This window comes from Pseudorasbora parva, chromosome 9 (assembly GCF_024679245.1).
Source record: "Pseudorasbora parva isolate DD20220531a chromosome 9, ASM2467924v1, whole genome shotgun sequence".
Taxonomy (NCBI): domain Eukaryota; kingdom Metazoa; phylum Chordata; class Actinopteri; order Cypriniformes; family Gobionidae; genus Pseudorasbora; species Pseudorasbora parva.
The window spans coordinates 48,948,767-48,968,766 of record NC_090180.1 but is presented as its reverse complement, the minus strand read 5'-3'; the positions used below and the strand labels follow the sequence as shown (position 1 = coordinate 48,968,766).

General features: G+C 37.9%; 2 protein-coding genes across 5 annotated transcripts in view; one reads left to right on the top strand and one right to left on the bottom strand.

Annotated features, from left to right (window-relative positions):
• Positions 1–9,454, top strand: part of LOC137089803 (yjeF N-terminal domain-containing 3-like) — a 13,378-nt gene extending 3,924 nt beyond the window's left edge. Inside the window, exons 2-6 of the mRNA XM_067453374.1 lie at positions 3,547–3,655; positions 5,045–5,155; positions 5,645–5,758; positions 6,539–6,689; positions 9,180–9,454. Of these exons, the coding sequence (XP_067309475.1) occupies positions 3,547–3,655; positions 5,045–5,155; positions 5,645–5,758; positions 6,539–6,689; positions 9,180–9,376 (682 nt within the window). The 3' untranslated portion in view covers positions 9,377–9,454. The remainder of the gene's footprint in view (positions 1–3,546; positions 3,656–5,044; positions 5,156–5,644; positions 5,759–6,538; positions 6,690–9,179) is intronic.
• A 1,917-nt stretch (positions 9,455–11,371) lies between these two features.
• Positions 11,372–20,000, bottom strand: part of cirbpa (cold inducible RNA binding protein a) — a 10,357-nt gene continuing 1,728 nt past the window's right edge. Inside the window, exons 4-7 of one of the 4 annotated variants that reach the window (XM_067452924.1) lie at positions 18,691–18,841; positions 18,464–18,614; positions 16,083–16,138; positions 11,372–11,442 (exon numbers count right to left, since the gene is read on the bottom strand). In XM_067452924.1, the coding sequence (XP_067309025.1) occupies positions 11,438–11,442; positions 16,083–16,138; positions 18,464–18,614; positions 18,691–18,841 (363 nt within the window). In that variant the 3' untranslated portion in view covers positions 11,372–11,437. Of the gene's footprint in view, positions 11,443–15,026; positions 15,676–16,082; positions 16,139–18,463; positions 18,615–18,690; positions 18,842–20,000 lie in introns of those variants that run through there. The other 3 variants (XM_067452922.1, XM_067452923.1, XM_067452925.1) reach the window with 3 other exon arrangements.

Genomic DNA, 20,000 nt, shown 5'->3' with positions numbered 1-20,000 from the left:
CTGGCCTATTAACACACAGCGGAGGATTATTATTCTGGACACCGCACAGCTCAGAGGTCATATTAGAGCAGAATATTTGAGAGATATTGAGATATATACTCAAGAGACGGGTTTATTGTTATCAGCGTTATTATGGAGTGTTTGACAGACACATGATGCATCTGATGTGCTTATATCTCCTGCGGCTCCAGATGCTCATGATCCGAGCGGGAGACCGAGCTTTAATCCGCTCCTCATCCGTTACTGCACAGATCTGACTGAGAACCAAACATCATGCACAGCTTTATTACAGCCATTGTGCAGACAAACTTAATCCTGTATGCATAACAGGAGCAAATCTTCATGCAGCTCTCTTTCTTCAAACAGATGTAAAACAACATCTTAAACATATCAGTATACACTGGCAGTCGAAAGTTATATTTAAGATGTTTTAATGTTTCTGAAAGAGTCTCTTCTGATCATAACTCCAGTAAAGCAGTGAAATATTCCTCCAGTGTAGATCATCTGTTCTCTGTGTGAATATATAGTAAAGTGTGATTTATTCCTGTGATCATCGCTGAGTTTATCATCATTACTCCAGTCTTCAGAGTCACATGATCCTTCACTAATCATTCTCATATCTGATGATCAACACACAGCTAAGATTATTATCAGTGTTGAAAACAGTTGTGCTGGTTTAGATTTCTGTGGAAACCTTCATACACTACCATTCAAAAGTTTGTGGCAAGAAAGATTAGGAATTACGTGTTTCAATGTTTCAGTGTTTCAATGTTTCAGTGTTTCAATGTTTCAGTGTTTCAATGTTTCAGTGTTTCATTGGTTTCAATGTTTCAATGTTTCAGTGTTTCAATGTTTCAGTGTTTCAATGTTTCAGTGTTTCAATGTTTCAGTGTTTCAATGTTTCAGTGTTTCAATGTTTCAGTGTTTCAATGTTTCAGTGTTTCAATGTTTCAGTGTTTCAATGTTTCAGTGTTTCAATGTTTCAGTGTTTCAATGTTTCAGTGTTTTAATGTTTCAGTGTTTCAATGTTTCAGTGTTTTAATGTTTCAGTGTTTCATTGGTTTCAGTGTTTCATTGGTTTCAGTGTTTCCAGTGTTTCATTGGTTTCAGTGGTTTCAGTGTTTCATTGGTTACAAGTTTCAGTGTTTCATTGGTTTCAATGTTTCAGTGTTTCAATGTTTCAGTGTTTCATTGGTTTCAGTGTTAAAGTGTTTCATTGGTTTCAATGTCTGTGTTACATTGGTTTCAGTGTTTCCTATTTTTCAGTGGTTTCAATGTTTTAGTGTTTCAGTGGTTTCATTGGTTTCAGTGTTTCAATGTCTCAGTGTTTCATTGGTTTCAGTGTTACATTGGTTTCAATGTTTCAGTGTTACATTGGTTTCAGTGTTTCATTGGTTTCAGTGTTTCATTGGTTACAAGTTTCAGTGTTTCATTGGTTTCAATGTTTCAGTGTTTCATTGGTTTCAATGTTTCAGTGTTTCATTGGTTTCAGTGTTACAGTGTTTCATTGGTTTCAATGTCTGTGTTACATTGGTTTCAGTGTTTCCTATTTTTCAGTGGTTTCAATGTTTTAGTGGTTTCAGTGGTTTCATTGGTTTCAGTGGTTTCAGTGTTTCAATGTTTCAGTGTTTCATTGGTTTCAGTGTTACATTGGTTTCAATGTTTCAGTGTTACATTGGTTTCAATGTTTCAGTGTTACATTGGTTTCAGTGTTTCAGTGTTACATTGGTTTCAGTGTTTCAGTGTTACATTGGTTTCAGTGTTTCAGTGGTTTCAGTGTTACATTGGTTTCAGTGTTTCAGTGTTACATTGGTTTCAGTGTTTCAGTGGTTTCAGTGTTACATTGGTTTCAGTGTTTCAGTGTTACATTGGTTTCAGTGTTTCAGTGTTACATTGGTTTCAGTGTTTCAGTGGTTTCAGTGTTACATTGGTTTCAGTGTTTCAGTGTTACATTGGTTTCAGTGTTTCAGTGTTACATTGGTTTCAGTGTTTCAGTGGTTTCAGTGTTACATTGGTTTCAGTGTTTCAGTGTTACATTGGTTTCAGTGTTTCAGTGTTACATTGGTTTCAGTGTTTCAGTGGTTTCAGTGTTACATTGGTTTCAGTGTTTCAGTGTTACATTGGTTTCAGTGTTTCAGTGTTACATTGGTTTCAGTGTTTCAGTGTTACATTGGTTTCAGTGTTTCAGTGGTTTCAGTGTTACATTGGTTTCAGTGTTTCAGTGGTTTCAGTGTTACATTGGTTTCAGTGTTTCAGTGGTTTCAGTGTTACATTGGTTTCAGTGTTTCAGTGGTTTCAGTGTTACATTGGTTTCAGTGTTTCAGTGTTACATTGGTTTCAGTGTTTCAGTGTTTCAGTGGTTTCAGTGTTACATTGGTTTCAGTGTTACATTGGTTTCAGTGTTTCAGTGTTTCAGTGGTTTCAGTGTTACATTGGTTTCAGTGTTTCAGTGTTTCATTGGTTTCAGTGTTTCAGTGGTTTCAGTGTTACATTGGTTTCAGTGTTTCAGTGTTACATTGGTTTCAGTGTTTCAGTGGTTTCAGTGTTTCATTGGTTTCAGTGTTTCAGTGTTACATTGGTTTCAGTGTTTCAGTGTTTCATTGGTTTCAGTGTTTCATTGGTTTCAGTGTTTCATTGGTTTCAGTGTTTCAGTGGTTTCAGTGTTACATTGGTTTCAGTGTTTCAGTGTTACATTGGTTTCAGTGTTTCAGTGTTTCAGTGGTTTCAGTGTTTCATTGGTTTCAGTGTTTCAGTGTTACATTGGTTTCAGTGTTTCATTGGTTTCAGTGTTTCAGTGTTACATTGGTTTCAGTGTTTCAGTGTTACATTGGTTTCAGTGTTTCAGTGGTTTCAGTGTTACATTGGTTTCAGTGTTTCAGTGTTACATTGGTTTCAGTGTTTCAGTGTTACATTGGTTTCAGTGTTTCAGTGTTACATTAGTTTCAGTGTTTCAGTGTTACATTGGTTTCAGTGTTTCATTGGTTTCAGTGTTTGAATTTTTTGTTAATTCAGTTTCTCAGTGGTTTCAGTGTTTACATATTTAAGTCATTTTAAGTGTTTCGATCTTTCAGGCGTTTCCAGTGGTTCCATGTTTTCATGATTTCAGTGTTACAGTGGTTTCAGTGTGTGAGTGCAGGAGGCCACAGAAACAGTCTGTTCTATAAGTGTGATAATTTCAAAAGTGGTACAAATGTTTAACACCGCAGACAGAAGAGATAAATGCTCCAGCTTTGTCTGAGCCTCAGGATGCTGAAGTGAATGTGATGATCTGATCTGATGTTTGGGCTCCTGTGTGAAGGATCTGTCAGGTCGATTCTCTGCATGAGTTCAGGAACTGAGGAGCCAAACGTCCCAGGATTCCTTATCGATTCCCACAGGCGTCCTGAAGCAAAAACATCCGCATGACGACGATCGTCACAAGACACATTTAGTGCTTTTAGATGTCATACATACATGTCCATCTCTTACAGATGTAACGCCCATCAGTCATGTTTCAAACGTGTTTATTTTTAGAGTTCATCTCAAGTTATTTATCATGTTTTGCAGTAAAGAGGAGGCAGTTGCTATGGAGATGGAGTTGCTAAGGGATTATCGCTTCGGACGACAGCAGCTGACGGAGATGCTCGGACACGCGTGTGCGACCGCCATCGTAAAGGTCAGCAGAGACGACACTTTAAAAAATAAAAATATTATTATTTATTTGTATTATTTATAGCGGCTTTCAGGAGCCCACGGTCGCTTTACTAGACGGTTAGCCTGTTCATTATAACGAATAAACAAGAAGGTGTACAACAAACAAATCCAGATAGACAACAACAACAACACAGCAGTAATACAGTCAAAGTCAACATGATTCCGTTGAGCATTTGTTTAGTAGTTTTTGAAATACTCTATGAAAAAATACTTTCATGTAGCTCACTGATGATCAAAAATGCTTCTCAATGATTTTGTTTTCCAGCACAAATATCTCTAAACATTCTTAAATCAAGATATGGAGACGCAAAATCACTGTTTGTTTACTGAAAACGTGTGTGAAGATGTAGTGAGTGTGCCTAAACCAACAGATATCTGCACTGCAAAAAATGCTTTTCTTGACTAAAAACAAGACAAAAACACTAGAAAAGCATTTTTTGCAGTGTGCCAATGGAGGGAAAACACGATTTTTCTAAATCACTTATTATTTAATTGTTTAAAAAAAAATATTTCAGTGTTTCTGCTTTATACTGTATCTACTTTTGTAATTATTTGTGACAGTTTTTGAGTGAATACACCGTGATGCCAGTGACGTGTTACTCTAATCTGACTAATCTTTCCAGTCGCGAGTAATCTAATGCGTTACTATTTCCAAACCAGTATTCAGAATAAAGTAACTTATCCAAGTCACTATTTTAGTCATTCTCCTTAGCAAAAAATATATTTTTTGCTTTCTTCTTGCGTCTCAGAAGAAAGTAGTATTTTTTTAGGAAATATTTTTTAACTTCAACTTTAAATGTCAGGAGATACATTGTTGACGTTACTGTTAAATATGCACTTCCAATGAAGTGAGTGTTGGCAAACGGTCGTCATTTCTGTGTTGAGGCGGCAGGAGTGTTGTCGGAAACTGCTGAATGTAACTAATACAGTAACTTGCAATCTTACTTAGTTACTTTTAAAATCAAGTAATCTAGGAGTAATCAGATTACTTTTTCAAAGTAACTGTGGCTACACCACCCCTTTTTTCAGTTAAGAAATAATTTTCACTCAGAGTTTGCTGGTAAATTTCACAAATAATAACAGACTTGGCAAGTAACACCTTGAATGAAAGTATAAAGACTGTAAAGCAAGACCAGGTTTCACGCTTGTGTGTAATTCTTGTCACACACACACACTCACAGGGGTTTGACGCTTGTGTGTAATTCTTGTCACACACACACACTCACAGGGGTCTGACGCTTGTGTGTAATTCTTGTCACACACACACACACACACGGGTCTGACGCTTGTGTGTAATTCTTGTCACACACACACACACACACGGGTTTGACGCTTGTGTGTAATTCTTTAGGCCTTCCCTTTGTCGTCTCTGGAGAAGCGGCAGCCGACGGTTCTGGTGCTGTGCGGCCCGGATCAGAACGGCTGTGTGGGTCTGGCCTGCGCTCGCCATCTGCACGTGTTCGTGAGTCGCATCTTTTTTTGATAAAAGCTTGGATTGTGAGATTAAAAAGCTTCCACCAGTCGTTATTGTTTATTCACTCACAATTGTGAAAAAGTCATAATTTGTGAGATAAAACCGTCTTCATTATGTGGTGATAGATTAATATGGAAGCCCGTTTCCGCCACTAAATAAAAAAATTGAGTTATTGCTTTTTATCTCAGAATTGCGATTTATAAAGTCATAATTCTGACTATTTCTCAGTTTACATCTCAAAATTATGACTTTATTTCACACAATCCTGAGATAAAAAGCTATAACTCTTTTTATTGAGTGGCTGAAACGGGCTTCCGTAGATGAATGATTAGCGGGTAATCCGACACGAACGCTTCCCACACCGGCGGTTTGAACATTTACACAAAACCTTCACGGCCCTGAGAATAATCTGCTGGAGAAAGAGTGAGAGCAGTGACCGGACGTGTGTGTGTGTGTGTGTGTGTGTGTGTGAGACAGGAATACCTCCCCACCGTGTTCTGTCCCAAGCGCTCCGCGGACCGCCTTCATCAGGACCTGACGGTTCAGTGTGAGCGGATGGACCTGCCCTTCCTCTCCTACCTGCCCAACGAGGTCACACACACACACACACACACACTCACTTTACCTTTAATCTATATAAATATATTTAACTATACTTCATCTCAGTAACACTCAATAGATGATCATGAACTAGCAATGAGCAAACTATTGATTAACCTTAAATACTTCACTGCAAACTGCTCCTCTTCCTCAGTCATTGTGTCTCGTTTCCAGACTAAATATCTGACAGATCTCAAATCAAGATGCATTACTAGATCAGTAAAACCACATGAGATGTTTTTTCTTGTTTTGTTGAAAATCAAATCTAAATGAAGAGTTTTTGCTTAAAACCAAATGATCTGCCAATACGCTGAGAAAAATAATCTCATTTCTTGTTTCCGTTCCAGAAAATATCTTCTGTCGTTTGACTGATCTAGTGAATGCATCTTGATTTAAGAATTGTCAGATATTTAGTCTGGAAACAAGAAAAAATAAATAAGAATTTTTTTTTTTTTGCAGTGTTAAAAACACAAAGGTTGATTATTTCTCATGTTGGTGTGTAGTTCTTTAACCTTTGACCTGAGAATAAATGGTCCCGGTGTGGTGTGGCCGAAGCCCGTTTCCACCACAAAATCAGAATTAAGAGTAATTGGGACTTTTCATCTCAGAAATGACTTTTTTTCTCACACTTGCGAGTTGTAAAGTCATAACTCTGAGATAAAGTCGCAATTCCTCTTTGAATGTGAGTGGTGAATGGGGCTTCCACACCCACCGGACACTGAAGACTGGATCTGAATGGTCAAGCCGGTTCTGCTGGTGTTCCTCCTGAAGGTGCAGCTCCTGAACGACGCCTATAATCTGGTGGTGGATGCGGTGCTGGGTCCCGAAACCGACCTGGCGTCCGTCGGCGAGCCGCTGACTGGCGTTCTGCAGACGCTACGAGACCTCAAAGCTCCCATCGCCAGCCTGGACATCCCATCAGGTAAAGCATGTCCTTTATTAACCGGAGTGGTGAGTGAGTTAGTTGTCCATGCACATGTTCCACAGCGAGCGTTGATAGTTGGGTTAGAAAAATGTACTTTCATTTGCTAAACCCAAGAAAACTTCGGTTTCCCACGAAAGCCTTCTCTTAGAAGCTTAAACACTGCAGAAAATGTTCTTACTCAGTATGTTTGTCTTGTTTTGGGGAAAATACAGGGTTCGTACACCTTTTCAAAGGTCAAATTCAAGCACTTTCAAGGTCAATTTTAAAGATTTTTCCAGCACCTAACACTGCTGTAAATTACATACCAATACATTGTCAAAATTATTATTTAGTGTTATCACATTAAAAAGAAAATAATGCTATAAACAGCCAAAATCGTGTTTCGTAAAGCAGAAGGATCAGATATTTAACCAAATCACACGTTTTATGTATTTTAAATGTATCACTGTCTAAGTAGACTGTGCTTACTATCCAACCTGCCTTTGGGGTAACTGTAGAAACAATTACCCTAAACACAATCACTCGACGGGTTCACTTCACTTTCAATTCATTTATTGAAAATTTTTAAAAATGCAAACATTCGTCTTTGAGGTAGACAGTCAATCAGATTCAGCTCATTGACCTTTTCTAATTATCTCCCAAATATGCTTAGCCTACAGTGCGTGTTCTGCAATGGGGTAATTGTGTTGCAGTCGCTTACATAGAGCACAAGAAAGCTTGACTTCAAATGGTAAAAAAAAAAAAAGAGAAAACAGTAATAAAATAAGAACAAATAAGCAAAAACAATCGCACAAATAAATCAGGTAGGCCTAGGTCTAACTGTATTCAGGTGAGAAACTGAATTAAAAAAATAAACAAGTTATCAAATTTAAAATAACATTGGATCTTCATTGTAAAAATGAAATATGAATCTGTTAAAGTTACACAAGTTAATCAGTAAAGAGCAGCAGGTGATCTTTTGTCTTTTTGTAGTTTAAATAACTGCTGCCCCTTTAAGACCTGACGCGAGTGTGGAAACACTGTTCCTGTTGCTCATTCTTCTGGACTGTTTAAGACTGTATTTACGTTAATACAGATGAACAGTGTAACATTGTTGTGTGTATTTATTTGACTATTAATAAGCTGGGAAAAGGACCTATTTTTTTTTTTTACTTGTATGTCAGAGGTCGGCTTATAACGGTATGTGCGCACTTCAGATATGAGCGCGAAATCTGCGGGAATTTGTAGAATTATGTCTAATCGTGTGCGAAATTCAGACCGATCACACACTAACACACTGCCATAAAGAAACATCCAGCAGAACGCGTCGGCACGGTAGTGTACAGAGGGTTAACCGGTCGGCCGGAGAGGAGAGCAACAGGTGTAAAGAGGACAGGTATCGTGTCGGATATTTCATTATCGATGCATATCAAAAATATAATTTTTTTTGACAGCAAAGTTACTTGTATGACCATCTAACACTATTTTTATGCACTGAGCTAACGTCTGTAGGTTTTAATTTGCAGATTTGTGGCTACGTTCACTGCCTATTCCACAAATGAACATGCCATAACGGGCATGCTAATCTTACATTATCACATTATACATAAGTAACATTACACTGTCACTGATGCGAATTCCTAGCTAGCAGGTAAGAGCGCAAGTTAGACAAATAGGCGCTAATGTGTAACGTTAGGCTACAGTAAACTACTTTAGTTAGCTTACTTGAAAGTCTATGACTTAGCCTACCTTTCATGTGACTCGAAAGAGCAGACTCGCCCATAGTGAAAAGCTGCACGTGTTTTAGCAGACTTTACAGGAGGCACTTCGTGGGGTTTGTGCCAGTTTGATCCAAAATGCGTAGCATCTTTCAGCCAACGCTCAATGACACGACAGCATGGGGGCGGAGTCACGGAAATAGACGAGCAGATCGCGAGCACAGGTTTCATTTTAGGCTCTCCAACATTTTATTTCTACATTTAATAAACAAATTTAGTCAGATAGGTATTTGTTGTAAAATAAATAGTTACAATTTCAAGCATTTTTAAGCACTTTATCCAAAATGCAAGCACTTTTCAAACCTTGAAAACACAACATCAAAATTCAAGCACCCGTACGAACCCTGAAAATAACTCAAAATGAAGAGAGTTTTTGCTTAAAATAAGATAAATAATCTGCCAATGGGGTGAGAAAAATAATCTTAATTCAAACAGAAAACAAGATTATTTTTCTCACCCCATTGGCAGATTATTGATCTTATTTTAAGCAAAAACTCTCTTCATTTGGAGTTATTTTCCCCAAAACAAGACAATAATTTGTGCTTGTCTAGTAAATGTTTCTTAATGTAAGATTTGTTAGATATTTTGACTAGAAACAAGACAAAAATACTGAGTAAGAAGAGCATTTTTTTGCAGTGTGCAGCTGCTTTGAAACAATCGGCATTGTAAAAGTGCTATTTAAATAAAGCTGATTGATTGTGTGTGTGTGTGTGTGTGTGTATAACCGCAGGCTGGGATGCGGATGACTCCAGCTCAGAGGGATTAACTCCGGCTCTTCTGGTGTCCCTAATGTCTCCCAAACGGTGCGTCCGGAGCTTTCCTGGATCCCATTTCCTGGCTGGACGGTTCCTTCCCTACGACATCCAGAAGAAATACGAGCTGAACCTGCCCAAGTTTTCCGGAACGGATTGTGTGGTCGAGCTGTGATCTCGAGTCTTAGAGTGCCACAAACACGATCAACAGTCTGATGTCAGCGCTTGATTTTATTAAAATATGTTTGGCCAACGGTCTTCCAGTGTCACATTTACTAAACAACGCCATGCAAACATGCCATCTAAAGGTTTATCTGTAGGTGTTCATCCGAATCAATGGCGGCGCAGTGTGAACGCCGCAGATTAACACTCATTTACTAAAGCGTTAGTTCAGCCAGTAGTGTAAACTGTGTGATTAATTCCTCCTGTGGTTGGCCAGCCGTCAGACCTCCGCTCATCTTCACACACAGATGAAGATATTAGTGTTGAAATCCGATGGCTCAGAAAGGCCTTCATTGACACCAATGTCATTTCCTCTCTCAAGACCCATAAAGGCACTAAAGACGTCGTTACAAAGCCCATCTCACTACAGCGGCTCTACAATCATTGATGAAGAGGCCAGAATAGAGTTAGTGCGCAAAAACACTAAATAACGACTTATATAGTGATGGCCGATTTCAGAACAAAGCTTCAAACCATTATGAGTCAGTGAATCGACTCATGATTCGACCCGTTATGATTCAGTGAATCGATTCATGATTTGAACTGTTTTGAGTCAGTGAATCGATTCATGATTCGAACCGTTATGAGTCAGTGAATCGACTCATGATTCGAACCGTTATGAGTCAGTGAATCGATTCATGATTCGAACCGTTATGAGTCAGTGAATCGATTCATGATTCAGACCGTTATAAGTCAGTGAATCGATTCATGATTCAGACCGTTATAAGTCAGTGAATCGATTCATGATTCAGATTTCGGAATCCAGTGGTTGGGTAAGTTATTCTAAAAAAGTAATTAATAGTTACTAATTACATTTTCAATAGTGTAATTAGATTACTGTACACATTACTCTCCAAAAAGCATTTAATTACTAATTGCTTTCTAAATCCTAAATCAGCCTCGAGTTAAGCGATTCAAGGTTAGACATGAAACGGCTCTTTCAATTCATTTAAATACATCCAATAAAACTACATAAATTACTCTTATTAACTGACCAAAGTATTACAAATGTGACAGACATAAAAACATTTAAAGTTAGACTTGATATAATGTTGAGGTTAAGTCCTCTAATGTATTATGTATAATTATATTTAGTTCAGTAACTGTAATTAAATTACAGAATAAATAAGAGTAATCCCGTACTTTACTTTTTCAAGGGAAAAGTTATTAAATTAAAGAAACTAATTCTCAACACTGTGAATCATGAATCGATTCACTGACTCATAATGGTTTCAATCATGAATCGATTCACTGACTCATAACGGTTCCAATCATGAATCGATTCACTGACTCATAACGGTTCCAATCATGAATCGATTCACTGACTCATAACGGTTCAAATCATGAATCGATTCACTGACTCATAACGGTTCAAATCATGAATCGGATTCACTGACTCATAATGGTTCAAATCATGAGTCGATTCACTGACTCATAACGGTTTGAATCATGAGTTGATTCACTGACTCATAACGATTCAAATCATGAATCGATTCACTGACTCATAACGGTTCAAAGCTTTGTTCTGAAATCGGCCATCACTATATAAGTCGTTATTTAGTGTTTTTGCGCACTAACTCTATTCTGGCCTCTTCATCAATGATTGTAGAGCCGCTGTAGTGAGATGGGCTTTGTAACGACGTCTTTAGTGCCTTTATGGGTCTTGAGAGAGGAAATGACATTGGTGTCAATGAAGGCCTTTCTGAGCCATCGGATTTCAACACTAATATCTTCATCTGTGTGTGAAGATGAGCGGAGGTCTGATGGCTGTCCGGCTGAACTAACGCTTTAATTGACCTTAACATGAATAAAACACTCCTCGGGCGTCTTCATGAATCTCCATCAACCCCGGCGCGTCTCATCTGTAATCATGAAACCAGAGGAAAACCAGGTCAGGGTCAGGCTCTCCAGACCATCACACGTCACATCACAGGATGGCCAACCTCACCCTTTCCAATTCAGCTGAAGAACAGCCTCGAACGTCACCAAACACCAGACGCTTTCCGATCAGAAATTAACCTGAATGGAGTCAAAATAAGACAATTAGCCACTCGAAGGAAGGACTACGAGCACAGAACTAGTCTAAAACACAAACTCATTTAAATCTAGCGTCTGACGAATTGGCATCTGAGAACCTAAAGTTTTGGAGGATTTGCTAGAATGGTTGACAATGGGCATAAATGAGCCATCAGACGGTGCTTGAGCGATCAGGGACGTCAGAGCTACACCATGCAGACGCATTAAGGCATCCTAAAGCGTCTCTGAGAGCAAGAAATAAAACTCAGGTAAAGAGGAGAGCAAAGGAAGGTTACCTCACGCACACTGGCTACTGAACTCCGCACATGAGCTAGCAGAGCAGCCAGAGCTTTCAGGAGAGCTTCGGTAGATCCAGGACTCGCTCCACTCTTTACAGAAGCAGCGAAGCATTGGGTGAACACACACTCAAGACCTTACAATTCTGGACAGAGTCCATTACACTGGAGAAAACAGGCATCGTGAAGACTGAGCTCAGCTTAGAGTAAACCTTTAATAAACCAACCCGTCTAATGTTGGGTTCGGACCACCGTTATATTAATCTGCACCTTCTTTAGATATCATGATAAAGTCTTAACCCGTCAAGAGTCGCTCTCAACTCAAATCAACTAGAACGTGAAGCTTGTGTGACTCTGGACCACAAAACCAGTCATAATAATAATCATCTTTCCAGTGAAAGTCTGGAATCTCAGGGTGCATAAGCTAAATACTGACGGTTGTGCAGATGAAGTCCTTAGCGATGCATATTACGACTAATAACAGTTACAGCAGGACATGCTCTTAATATCCCAATGAGTCTTCTAATGCAGTGTTGGCTATCGCCACAGATATACCTGAGATTAGGACTGGTGTTGAGCTCCAGGGTCTGCAGTAATACTCGTGCTCTGGGATATTAAAGACAGCTAAACCCTCACCCATTGAAAACATTGCATTTAAAAGGCACTTCTACCAGCTGGAGTTACTTAACCTTTGGTTTTGTGCATTTAGCGCCTTCTAAATGAAGAATGCATGACACAAAAACACCAATACTAATGTGCTAAATTATAACGGTCAACTTAAAACAAATCTCTGCTTTTAAAACAGATTCAATTTAATACTTTAATGCAGAAACAAATTAAGAGTAAGAGCGAGTGCACTAAATAAAGCTTTACCAAATGATTTGCATTTAATACTTTATTAAATGCAGGATTAGTTAAAAACTGACACTCAGGGTTTCTGCAGGGATAACGAAGGTCATCTTTTACAGAATAAACCGAAGGGAACTTTCCTGAACTGAATTTCTCTTCTACTTATTGCATTTAAAAAGGCCCTATTTACTGTAACCTTAGGTTTTGTGTTATAGTTGTGCATTTAACTACAAATTAAATGACTTCTAAATGCAGAATACATGACGCAAAAACAGAGATAGTAATTAAATGAGTTCTACATTACTGAAGTCATCTGCATTTAAATCAGATACAATTAAATACATTTATTAACCCAAAAACAAATTAAGGGAAATAAAGAGTGTACTAAATTTAGTTTAGTCAATTGTTTGCATTTAATTGATGATTACAACAAGAGCAACTATCTGCCAATGTGCTCATAAACACACAACGTCCACACCCAATGAGTTCCTCAGAAAACTAGCCTTCGCTTCTCCACGCTGATCTCCAGTAAAGGTCCTGATTTAAGGAGGTTTAGACATTTGTGCTGGAAGACATCAACCCTAGATATTAGGATTGGGCCGTATATAAAGTTTGTACAATATACTGATGTTGCATGCTGCATATTAAGGGCATTTAAAATAACTAGATATAGTGAACAGGTATATGCAGCAGTTTGCTCAGAGATATACAGGTATATTCTCTAAATGTTAGGAAGTCCTGCAAGTGTCCGAGCCTTGAGTAAAGGTCTAAAGTATACACATTTATAAACCCAATTCATGTGGCATTTTAAACCTTTATGTTTATGAAAGTGACCATTATAATAGGCTAATATGTAAATGCAGGCTAATATGCCTATATATTGTTTTTATGTTGGTGAATTTAAAAACGAAGTGATTCTGGTTTAGATTGTAAACCCCCAGTCTGCACATATTGTACAGCTTACCTTACATTCACTCGCATTTGTTAATAGTCTTCAATATCAACATTGACGGCATCTTATGTAATAATTAGCTGCTCTTGTTGAAATGTTACACACAGAAGTGCACATTTGTCAAAACTTTTTGGAATAGTTGAAGTTTATCTAGAAACAGTGAGGGATGAAAAGTCCCAGAGATTTGTACCTGTACTCATTAATGGACACTTTTGGTTTTATAACTCTGAAAAAGAAAATCTTCCTGCACCCCTACATTTCATTTTAACTTTTATTTATTATTCACTTTTTTTTAAAAATTGTATTTAACTTGCTAGTTATCTCAGTCCATTACTAAAAAAAAAAAATAATACCAAAATGATTTGGCAATCACCCAGCCCTACTGGAGCAACATCTTTTTTGCAGTGCATGACTTATTTACAACCCTGTGTTTTTAATATATAGTCATTTCAATTAAGGGTTAATGGATCAAGTCTAATCAATTACATCCCAATTGAAGAGCAGAAAAATAAAAACAAATCGTGTAGCCTTGAGTAAAATGTCTAAAGTATACACATTTATAAAATACTTGGACAATTAATGTTGCATTTTAAACCTGCAAGTATATTTTTAGGAAAGAGACCATTATAATAGGGTAATATATAAATATAGGCTAATATGCTTTTATTTTGAGTATAGCAAATTTAAAAACTAAATTAGCGATTGTAATCCCCATTTCACACGACCTGTATTAGATCCACTTTGGTTATAGCCTTCAATATCATTGGTTTCAGGGGACAGGATGTGAAAAACCTTTAAGATTAATCAAAAGAGAAATCGTAGAAAATACCAGGATACTCAGGGCATTGCCATTCAAACAACACCGGTTGGCCCAGCCCTACTAGATATACTTTAGTGCAAGACCAATTTAAAACCATATTTATGCTGTTTTTAATATAGTTGAGTCAGTTTTAATGGTTAAGAAATGTGATCATTTATAAAAAAAAAACTAATTAATTGAAATGATAAACTTAAAACATTATGAAAGGGTTTTATTTTTCCCCTTTCAGTTAATGATGAATTTCACTAAACATCTTTTATGCAGAGCATGACTTAAATTTACAACCCTGTTTGCTTTTTTATATATTCATTTCAATTAAAGGTTAAATTGATCAAATCTAATCATGACAAACTTAGAATGTTAATATTTTAGGCTCTTATGATTCCTCTTTTAATTTCATTTTTATGAACTGATCCCCGATTTAATGTCATGATAGTGAAGTTAAGACTTTAAAGCCCGGCTGCTGTAAGACTCAGCAGAATTCTGCACCTAGATCAGGTTTAGGCTAAGGCTTTTAAATGCATGACTAGAGTTATATGAGCATTACTCTAGAGTCGTCGTCCTGATTAGAGTCAGTCTTTAGCTGATCTGGACTTGTATTGGTGCACAAATGCCCGTCGATAGGGTCGTGTAGATTTCTTTGGAAAAGGCAACAACAGAATTCAAAGCGTTTGAACAAATCGTTTCGTTTAATAGGCTCCATGAAGCCACAATTGAAGAGCAAAAATAAAAAGAATAAAAACAAAATAGTGAGTCAAATTCTGATACAAAGAAAAACAAGAGCACAAGGATTTTTTCCCAGTTCTGGAGTGTACTGTTAACAATTTCTGGTTCTCCTTTTTTCAAGTAAATATTTTGATATATATTTTTAGGTCAAGAGTCCATGATTAAAAATGCAGGCGTAGAGCAGAGAGACCTCGAGAACCGGACGCTCCAGCGGCGCAGCGGTCACCAGTCTGAAAGGAATTCACTTTTTGGAAACTGGACATGGACAAATCATTGCCGAGTTTAGAGCTAACAAAAGGAGCCGTTCTCTTTAATGACAGCACTAGAGCTACTGGAACAGTGACAGATTAAACACTCCCCATAGAAGCACAGGGACCTAAAGTTGGTCAAATAACGTTTAAAGGTGTCGAACGAGGCAGAAGAGGAAACCCGGCGGCCTCTTCTCGTGTAACACAAACGGCCTTTTCTCAAAAGTACAAGAACAGAACAGAAACAGGGAGAACAGCTACAAAACAAATCCAAGAATAGATCCATGAGTCTTTAGAAACGCTCGGCCAGTGTCGTGTCGGGTCTTGGGTTTTACTCGGTTACAGCTGAGGAGGAAGTATCACACATCAAGACACTGAAGAAGCAGGTTTAAGACAAAAAAATCCCTCTAACTAACCAACAACCAACCTGAAGACATGAAAACAGGGTCGAGCAATCTGGAGAGTGTGTGTGTGAGTGTGTGTGTGAGAGAGCAACTGTTCCTCCAATGGAGATGGTCGGATGATTCGGGGTTTAATATTACTGGTCCTGAAGCGTTCAGTCCAAATTGAAATGGTGCCGTTTTTAAAGCATTTGTGTTTTATAATCCATGTAAATTAGTAAAGAGGAGTTGACTAATCCGCCCCACAGTTGTAGAAACTCAAGAAAAGCCTGTTTTACCAGTCTACGGCGGCACAAGGACAGCCGACATGCTTGTATGGGGATTGTAGAGCCGAGGGATGCTAATACGTACCATAGCTATCATAGCTATCTCTGTAAGAGCTGCCTCGATCGCCGTAACTAGAACTCCTGCACACAGAGACAAACACACGGTCAACACAGCTGGACTTTACTTACATCATTGCACATTTCATGTTAGACTTAATTAAAAAAAATTAAACAAAGCAAATAAATCCTTGCTGCAGTCTATTGTCCAAAAAAGTTCAGTTTAACACCAAAAAAAGGTATCACTGTTACAGTTTAATGTCCAAGTGTTGCAGTCTAAAAAAGTTGAATCGATTAACTCAAACACACACTAGAGTCGATACGGTCCAACGTCCTAAAACTTCGTTACTAAGATGGAGTAGAAAATTGTTGCAGTCTAAAAAAGGTTTCTGTCGATGGTCAATCAAATGCATCATCGGTACGTTCTTACATTAGAGGTTTCATGGTCACGCTCTAAAAATGCTTGACAGGCGAACGACGAATGCTTCCATGTCACAATTTCTCATTAATAAAGTCAAACATCAAATGTTTACCATCTAATGTCCGAAAAGGCTTCAGCTACGTTAACACCGCCTAATGGGAGCGTAGACTTTGATATATGGGTTCAAAATTATATATTGATATAATTTGATATATTTTCAATTTGCCCAATATGAAGGGTAATGAAAACGCGGATACTGTTACACTATAATGATCAAAATGTAGTAAAGTCAAACGGTTCATTGTTACGGTCAAATGTCCCAACATGTTTAATTGTTAGTCTAATGTTCAATTGCTATGGTCTAAAGATTTGATAAGTTCTAACGTCAAAAGTTTAATTGATGAAGTCAAATTAAACATTTGCTGTTTGACTTAATTTTTATAACCTAACAATTAAACGGTTGAGGATTTGACGGTATAATTGTTGCGGTCTAACGCCAAATGTTTGATTACTGTCTAACGTCCAAAAAGGTTTCATTGCTACACCCTAATGATCAAAAGGTTCCCTTTGTTATGATCTAACAATGTTTCACTGTTGTGCTCGTTGTAAAAATGTTTGATAGTCAAACACCAACGGTATCAGCGAAACACTAATGTCCTGAAATGAGGAGTTACGGTCTCACGTCAAAAAGTTTCATTGTTACATTTGATGTCAAATGTTTAATCGTTATGCTCTAATGATCAAAATGTTTCCTTTATGATCGAACAAACGTTTCATTGTTACGGTCAAATCTTCAAACGTTTCATTGTTACGGTCAAATCTTCAAACGTTTAATTGTTAGGTTAGAAAAATTGATAAAGTCAAACAGCAAATGTTTAATTCATACCGTCTTCTGTCCAAAGAGGTTTCATTGTAATGCAGATCAAAATGTTTTTTTTAACGACCTAACATAAAATGAATCATTGTTAGGGTCTGTCCAAAAAAAGTTTCACTTAAGATCTAACAGTAAAACAAATTTGATCAAGTCAAACGTCAACTGTATCATCGCTATGCACTAATGTCCAAAAAATTTAAATTGTTGTGGTCTAAAAATACAGTCTAACGTCAAATGTTTCACTGTTACAGTTTAAGTGTTTAATTGATAAAGTCAAACATCAAATGCATTGTTACAGTCAAAATGTTTAATTGATCGTATCGATGATACAGTTGACGTTTGAGACTATCAATTAAATATTTTTAGAACCCAACATTTTAACTTTTGACTGTAACAATTAAACATTAGGTCATAAAGAGGAAACCTTAACCATTAGAGCATAACAATGAAACAGTAGACCGTATCAGTGATGGAGTCGATGTTTGAGATTGTCTAATGTCAAAGTTGTTTCATTGCAACGCTCTAGAAATGCTTATTTGACGGTCAAACACTGAACGTTGTTAGTCTGTGCAAAAGTGTTTCACTGTAACAATCTAGCGTTATTTTTTTTTTAATTGTTACGTTTTAACATTAAATGTGTCACTGTTATTGTCAAAAGGTTACTTTTAGCGTCAAATATTTCAGTTACGGTCAAATGTTATGGCGTCAAATATTTCAGTTACGGTCAAATGTTATGGCGTCAAATATTTCAGTTACGGTCAAATGTTATGGCGTCAAATATTTCAGTTACGGTCAAATGTTATGGCGTCAAATATTTCACTGTTATGGTAAAAAAAAATGTTTACTTGTGAAACATTTGATGTTAAATCGTTACTTACGGTCAAATGTTTAATCGGTATGTTTTATCATCAAATGTTTCAGTTATGGTAAAAACGTTTGTTACATTAACGTCGAATGTTTCACCGTTACGGTCAAAAAGAGTGCAATTGTTACGTTATAGTGTTTAAAGTTGAACATTAAAAACGTTTCACTGCTGTACTGTCAGCGGACGCATTAACCGGTTCCGGTCACCTGACACCGGCAGTAATAAACAGGCGTATGTACCGAAGCGCACCTGTCTCTGTTGTAGCCGCCGCCGCCACCTCCGGAGGAATAGCCGCCTCCTCCACCTCCGCTTTTGTATCCGCCGCTGTAGCTTCGGTCTCCGCCGTAACTACGGTCGCTGCTGCCGTAACCGCGGTCTCCTCCGCCGTAGCCTCCACCGCCTTCAGAGAGCAAGACATTAAAACAAGGCAACTTTAAAACCTGGCACACAACTGGTAAACTTTGAGAGATCGGCACCTCTCGAACCTCCTCTTCCTCGGCCTCCTCTGAAGAAACCCCCACCTCCTCTTCCCCCTCCTCCACCTCTGTAGGATCCTCCACCGGACCGTCCTCCTCCACCGCCGCCCTTCCCAGCCTCATCCACACGGATCGTCCTGCCATCCACTGACTACACACGGACACAGGAAGAGGATTAGTGTCCATTCACGGTAAAGTCACTTCAGTGCACAGCATCATGGGTAATGTAGTTTCATCATTGAACCAGCAAAAAGATGGTGATTGGTGAAGCCATTGATTAAACCCTCCTTTGCGAACAGATGAGAAAATGCACCAACTACTTGAACTCCGATTGGTGCACATCATGGGTAATGTAGTTTTACACTATTATGACTTCAGTATGTTAAACATGGTTATTAAAGGGTTAGTTCACCCAAAATTTAAGTGTCATTAACTCCTCCCCCTAATGTCGCTCCACACCCGTCAGACCTCCGTTCATCTTCACACACAGTTTAAGATATTTTATATTTAGTCCGAGAGCGTATGCAAGTGTATGCACACTATACTGTCCATGTCCAGAAAGGGAATAAAAACATCATCACAGTAGTCCATATGAGACATCAGTGGGTTAATTAGAGTCTCTTGAAGCATCCAAAATACATTTGGGTCCAAAAATAACAAAAACTACGACTTTATTCAGCATTGGCTTCTCTTCCGCGTTTGTGTTCAATCCTCAAATAAAGATTTGAATGGTTATGAATCAGCGAATTGATTTATGATTCGGATCGCGTGTCGAACTGCTGATTCATAACCGTTTGAATCTTTATTTGAGGATTGAACACAAACGCGGAAGAGAAGCCAATGCTGAATAAAGTCGTAGTTTTTGTTTTGTATGTTTTTATTCCCTTTCTGGACATGGACAGTATAGTGTGCATACACTTGCATACGCTCTCGGACTAAATATAAAATATCTTGAAACTGTGTGTGAAGATGAGCGGAGGTCTGACAGGTGTGGAGCGACATTGGAAAGTCATTTATGACAAATTAAATTGGGTGAACTAACCCTTTAACAGCAAAAAGATGGTATATGGTTGTTGAGGCCATTGATTAAACCCTCCTTTGAGAATGGACGAGTAAATGCACCATCCACACTTAAATGGCCGTAACTCAAATCAAACCCTCAGCAGAAAAAACTGAAGTTAATTGTTTAGGTGCAATACCAAAAATAGCCACCAGGTGAAATTACATTGATTTCAATGCATTCTGCTGTAACAATTAAATTCTGTCCAAATATTACAATAAAATATTGAACCTTGAGACTCACGAAGATA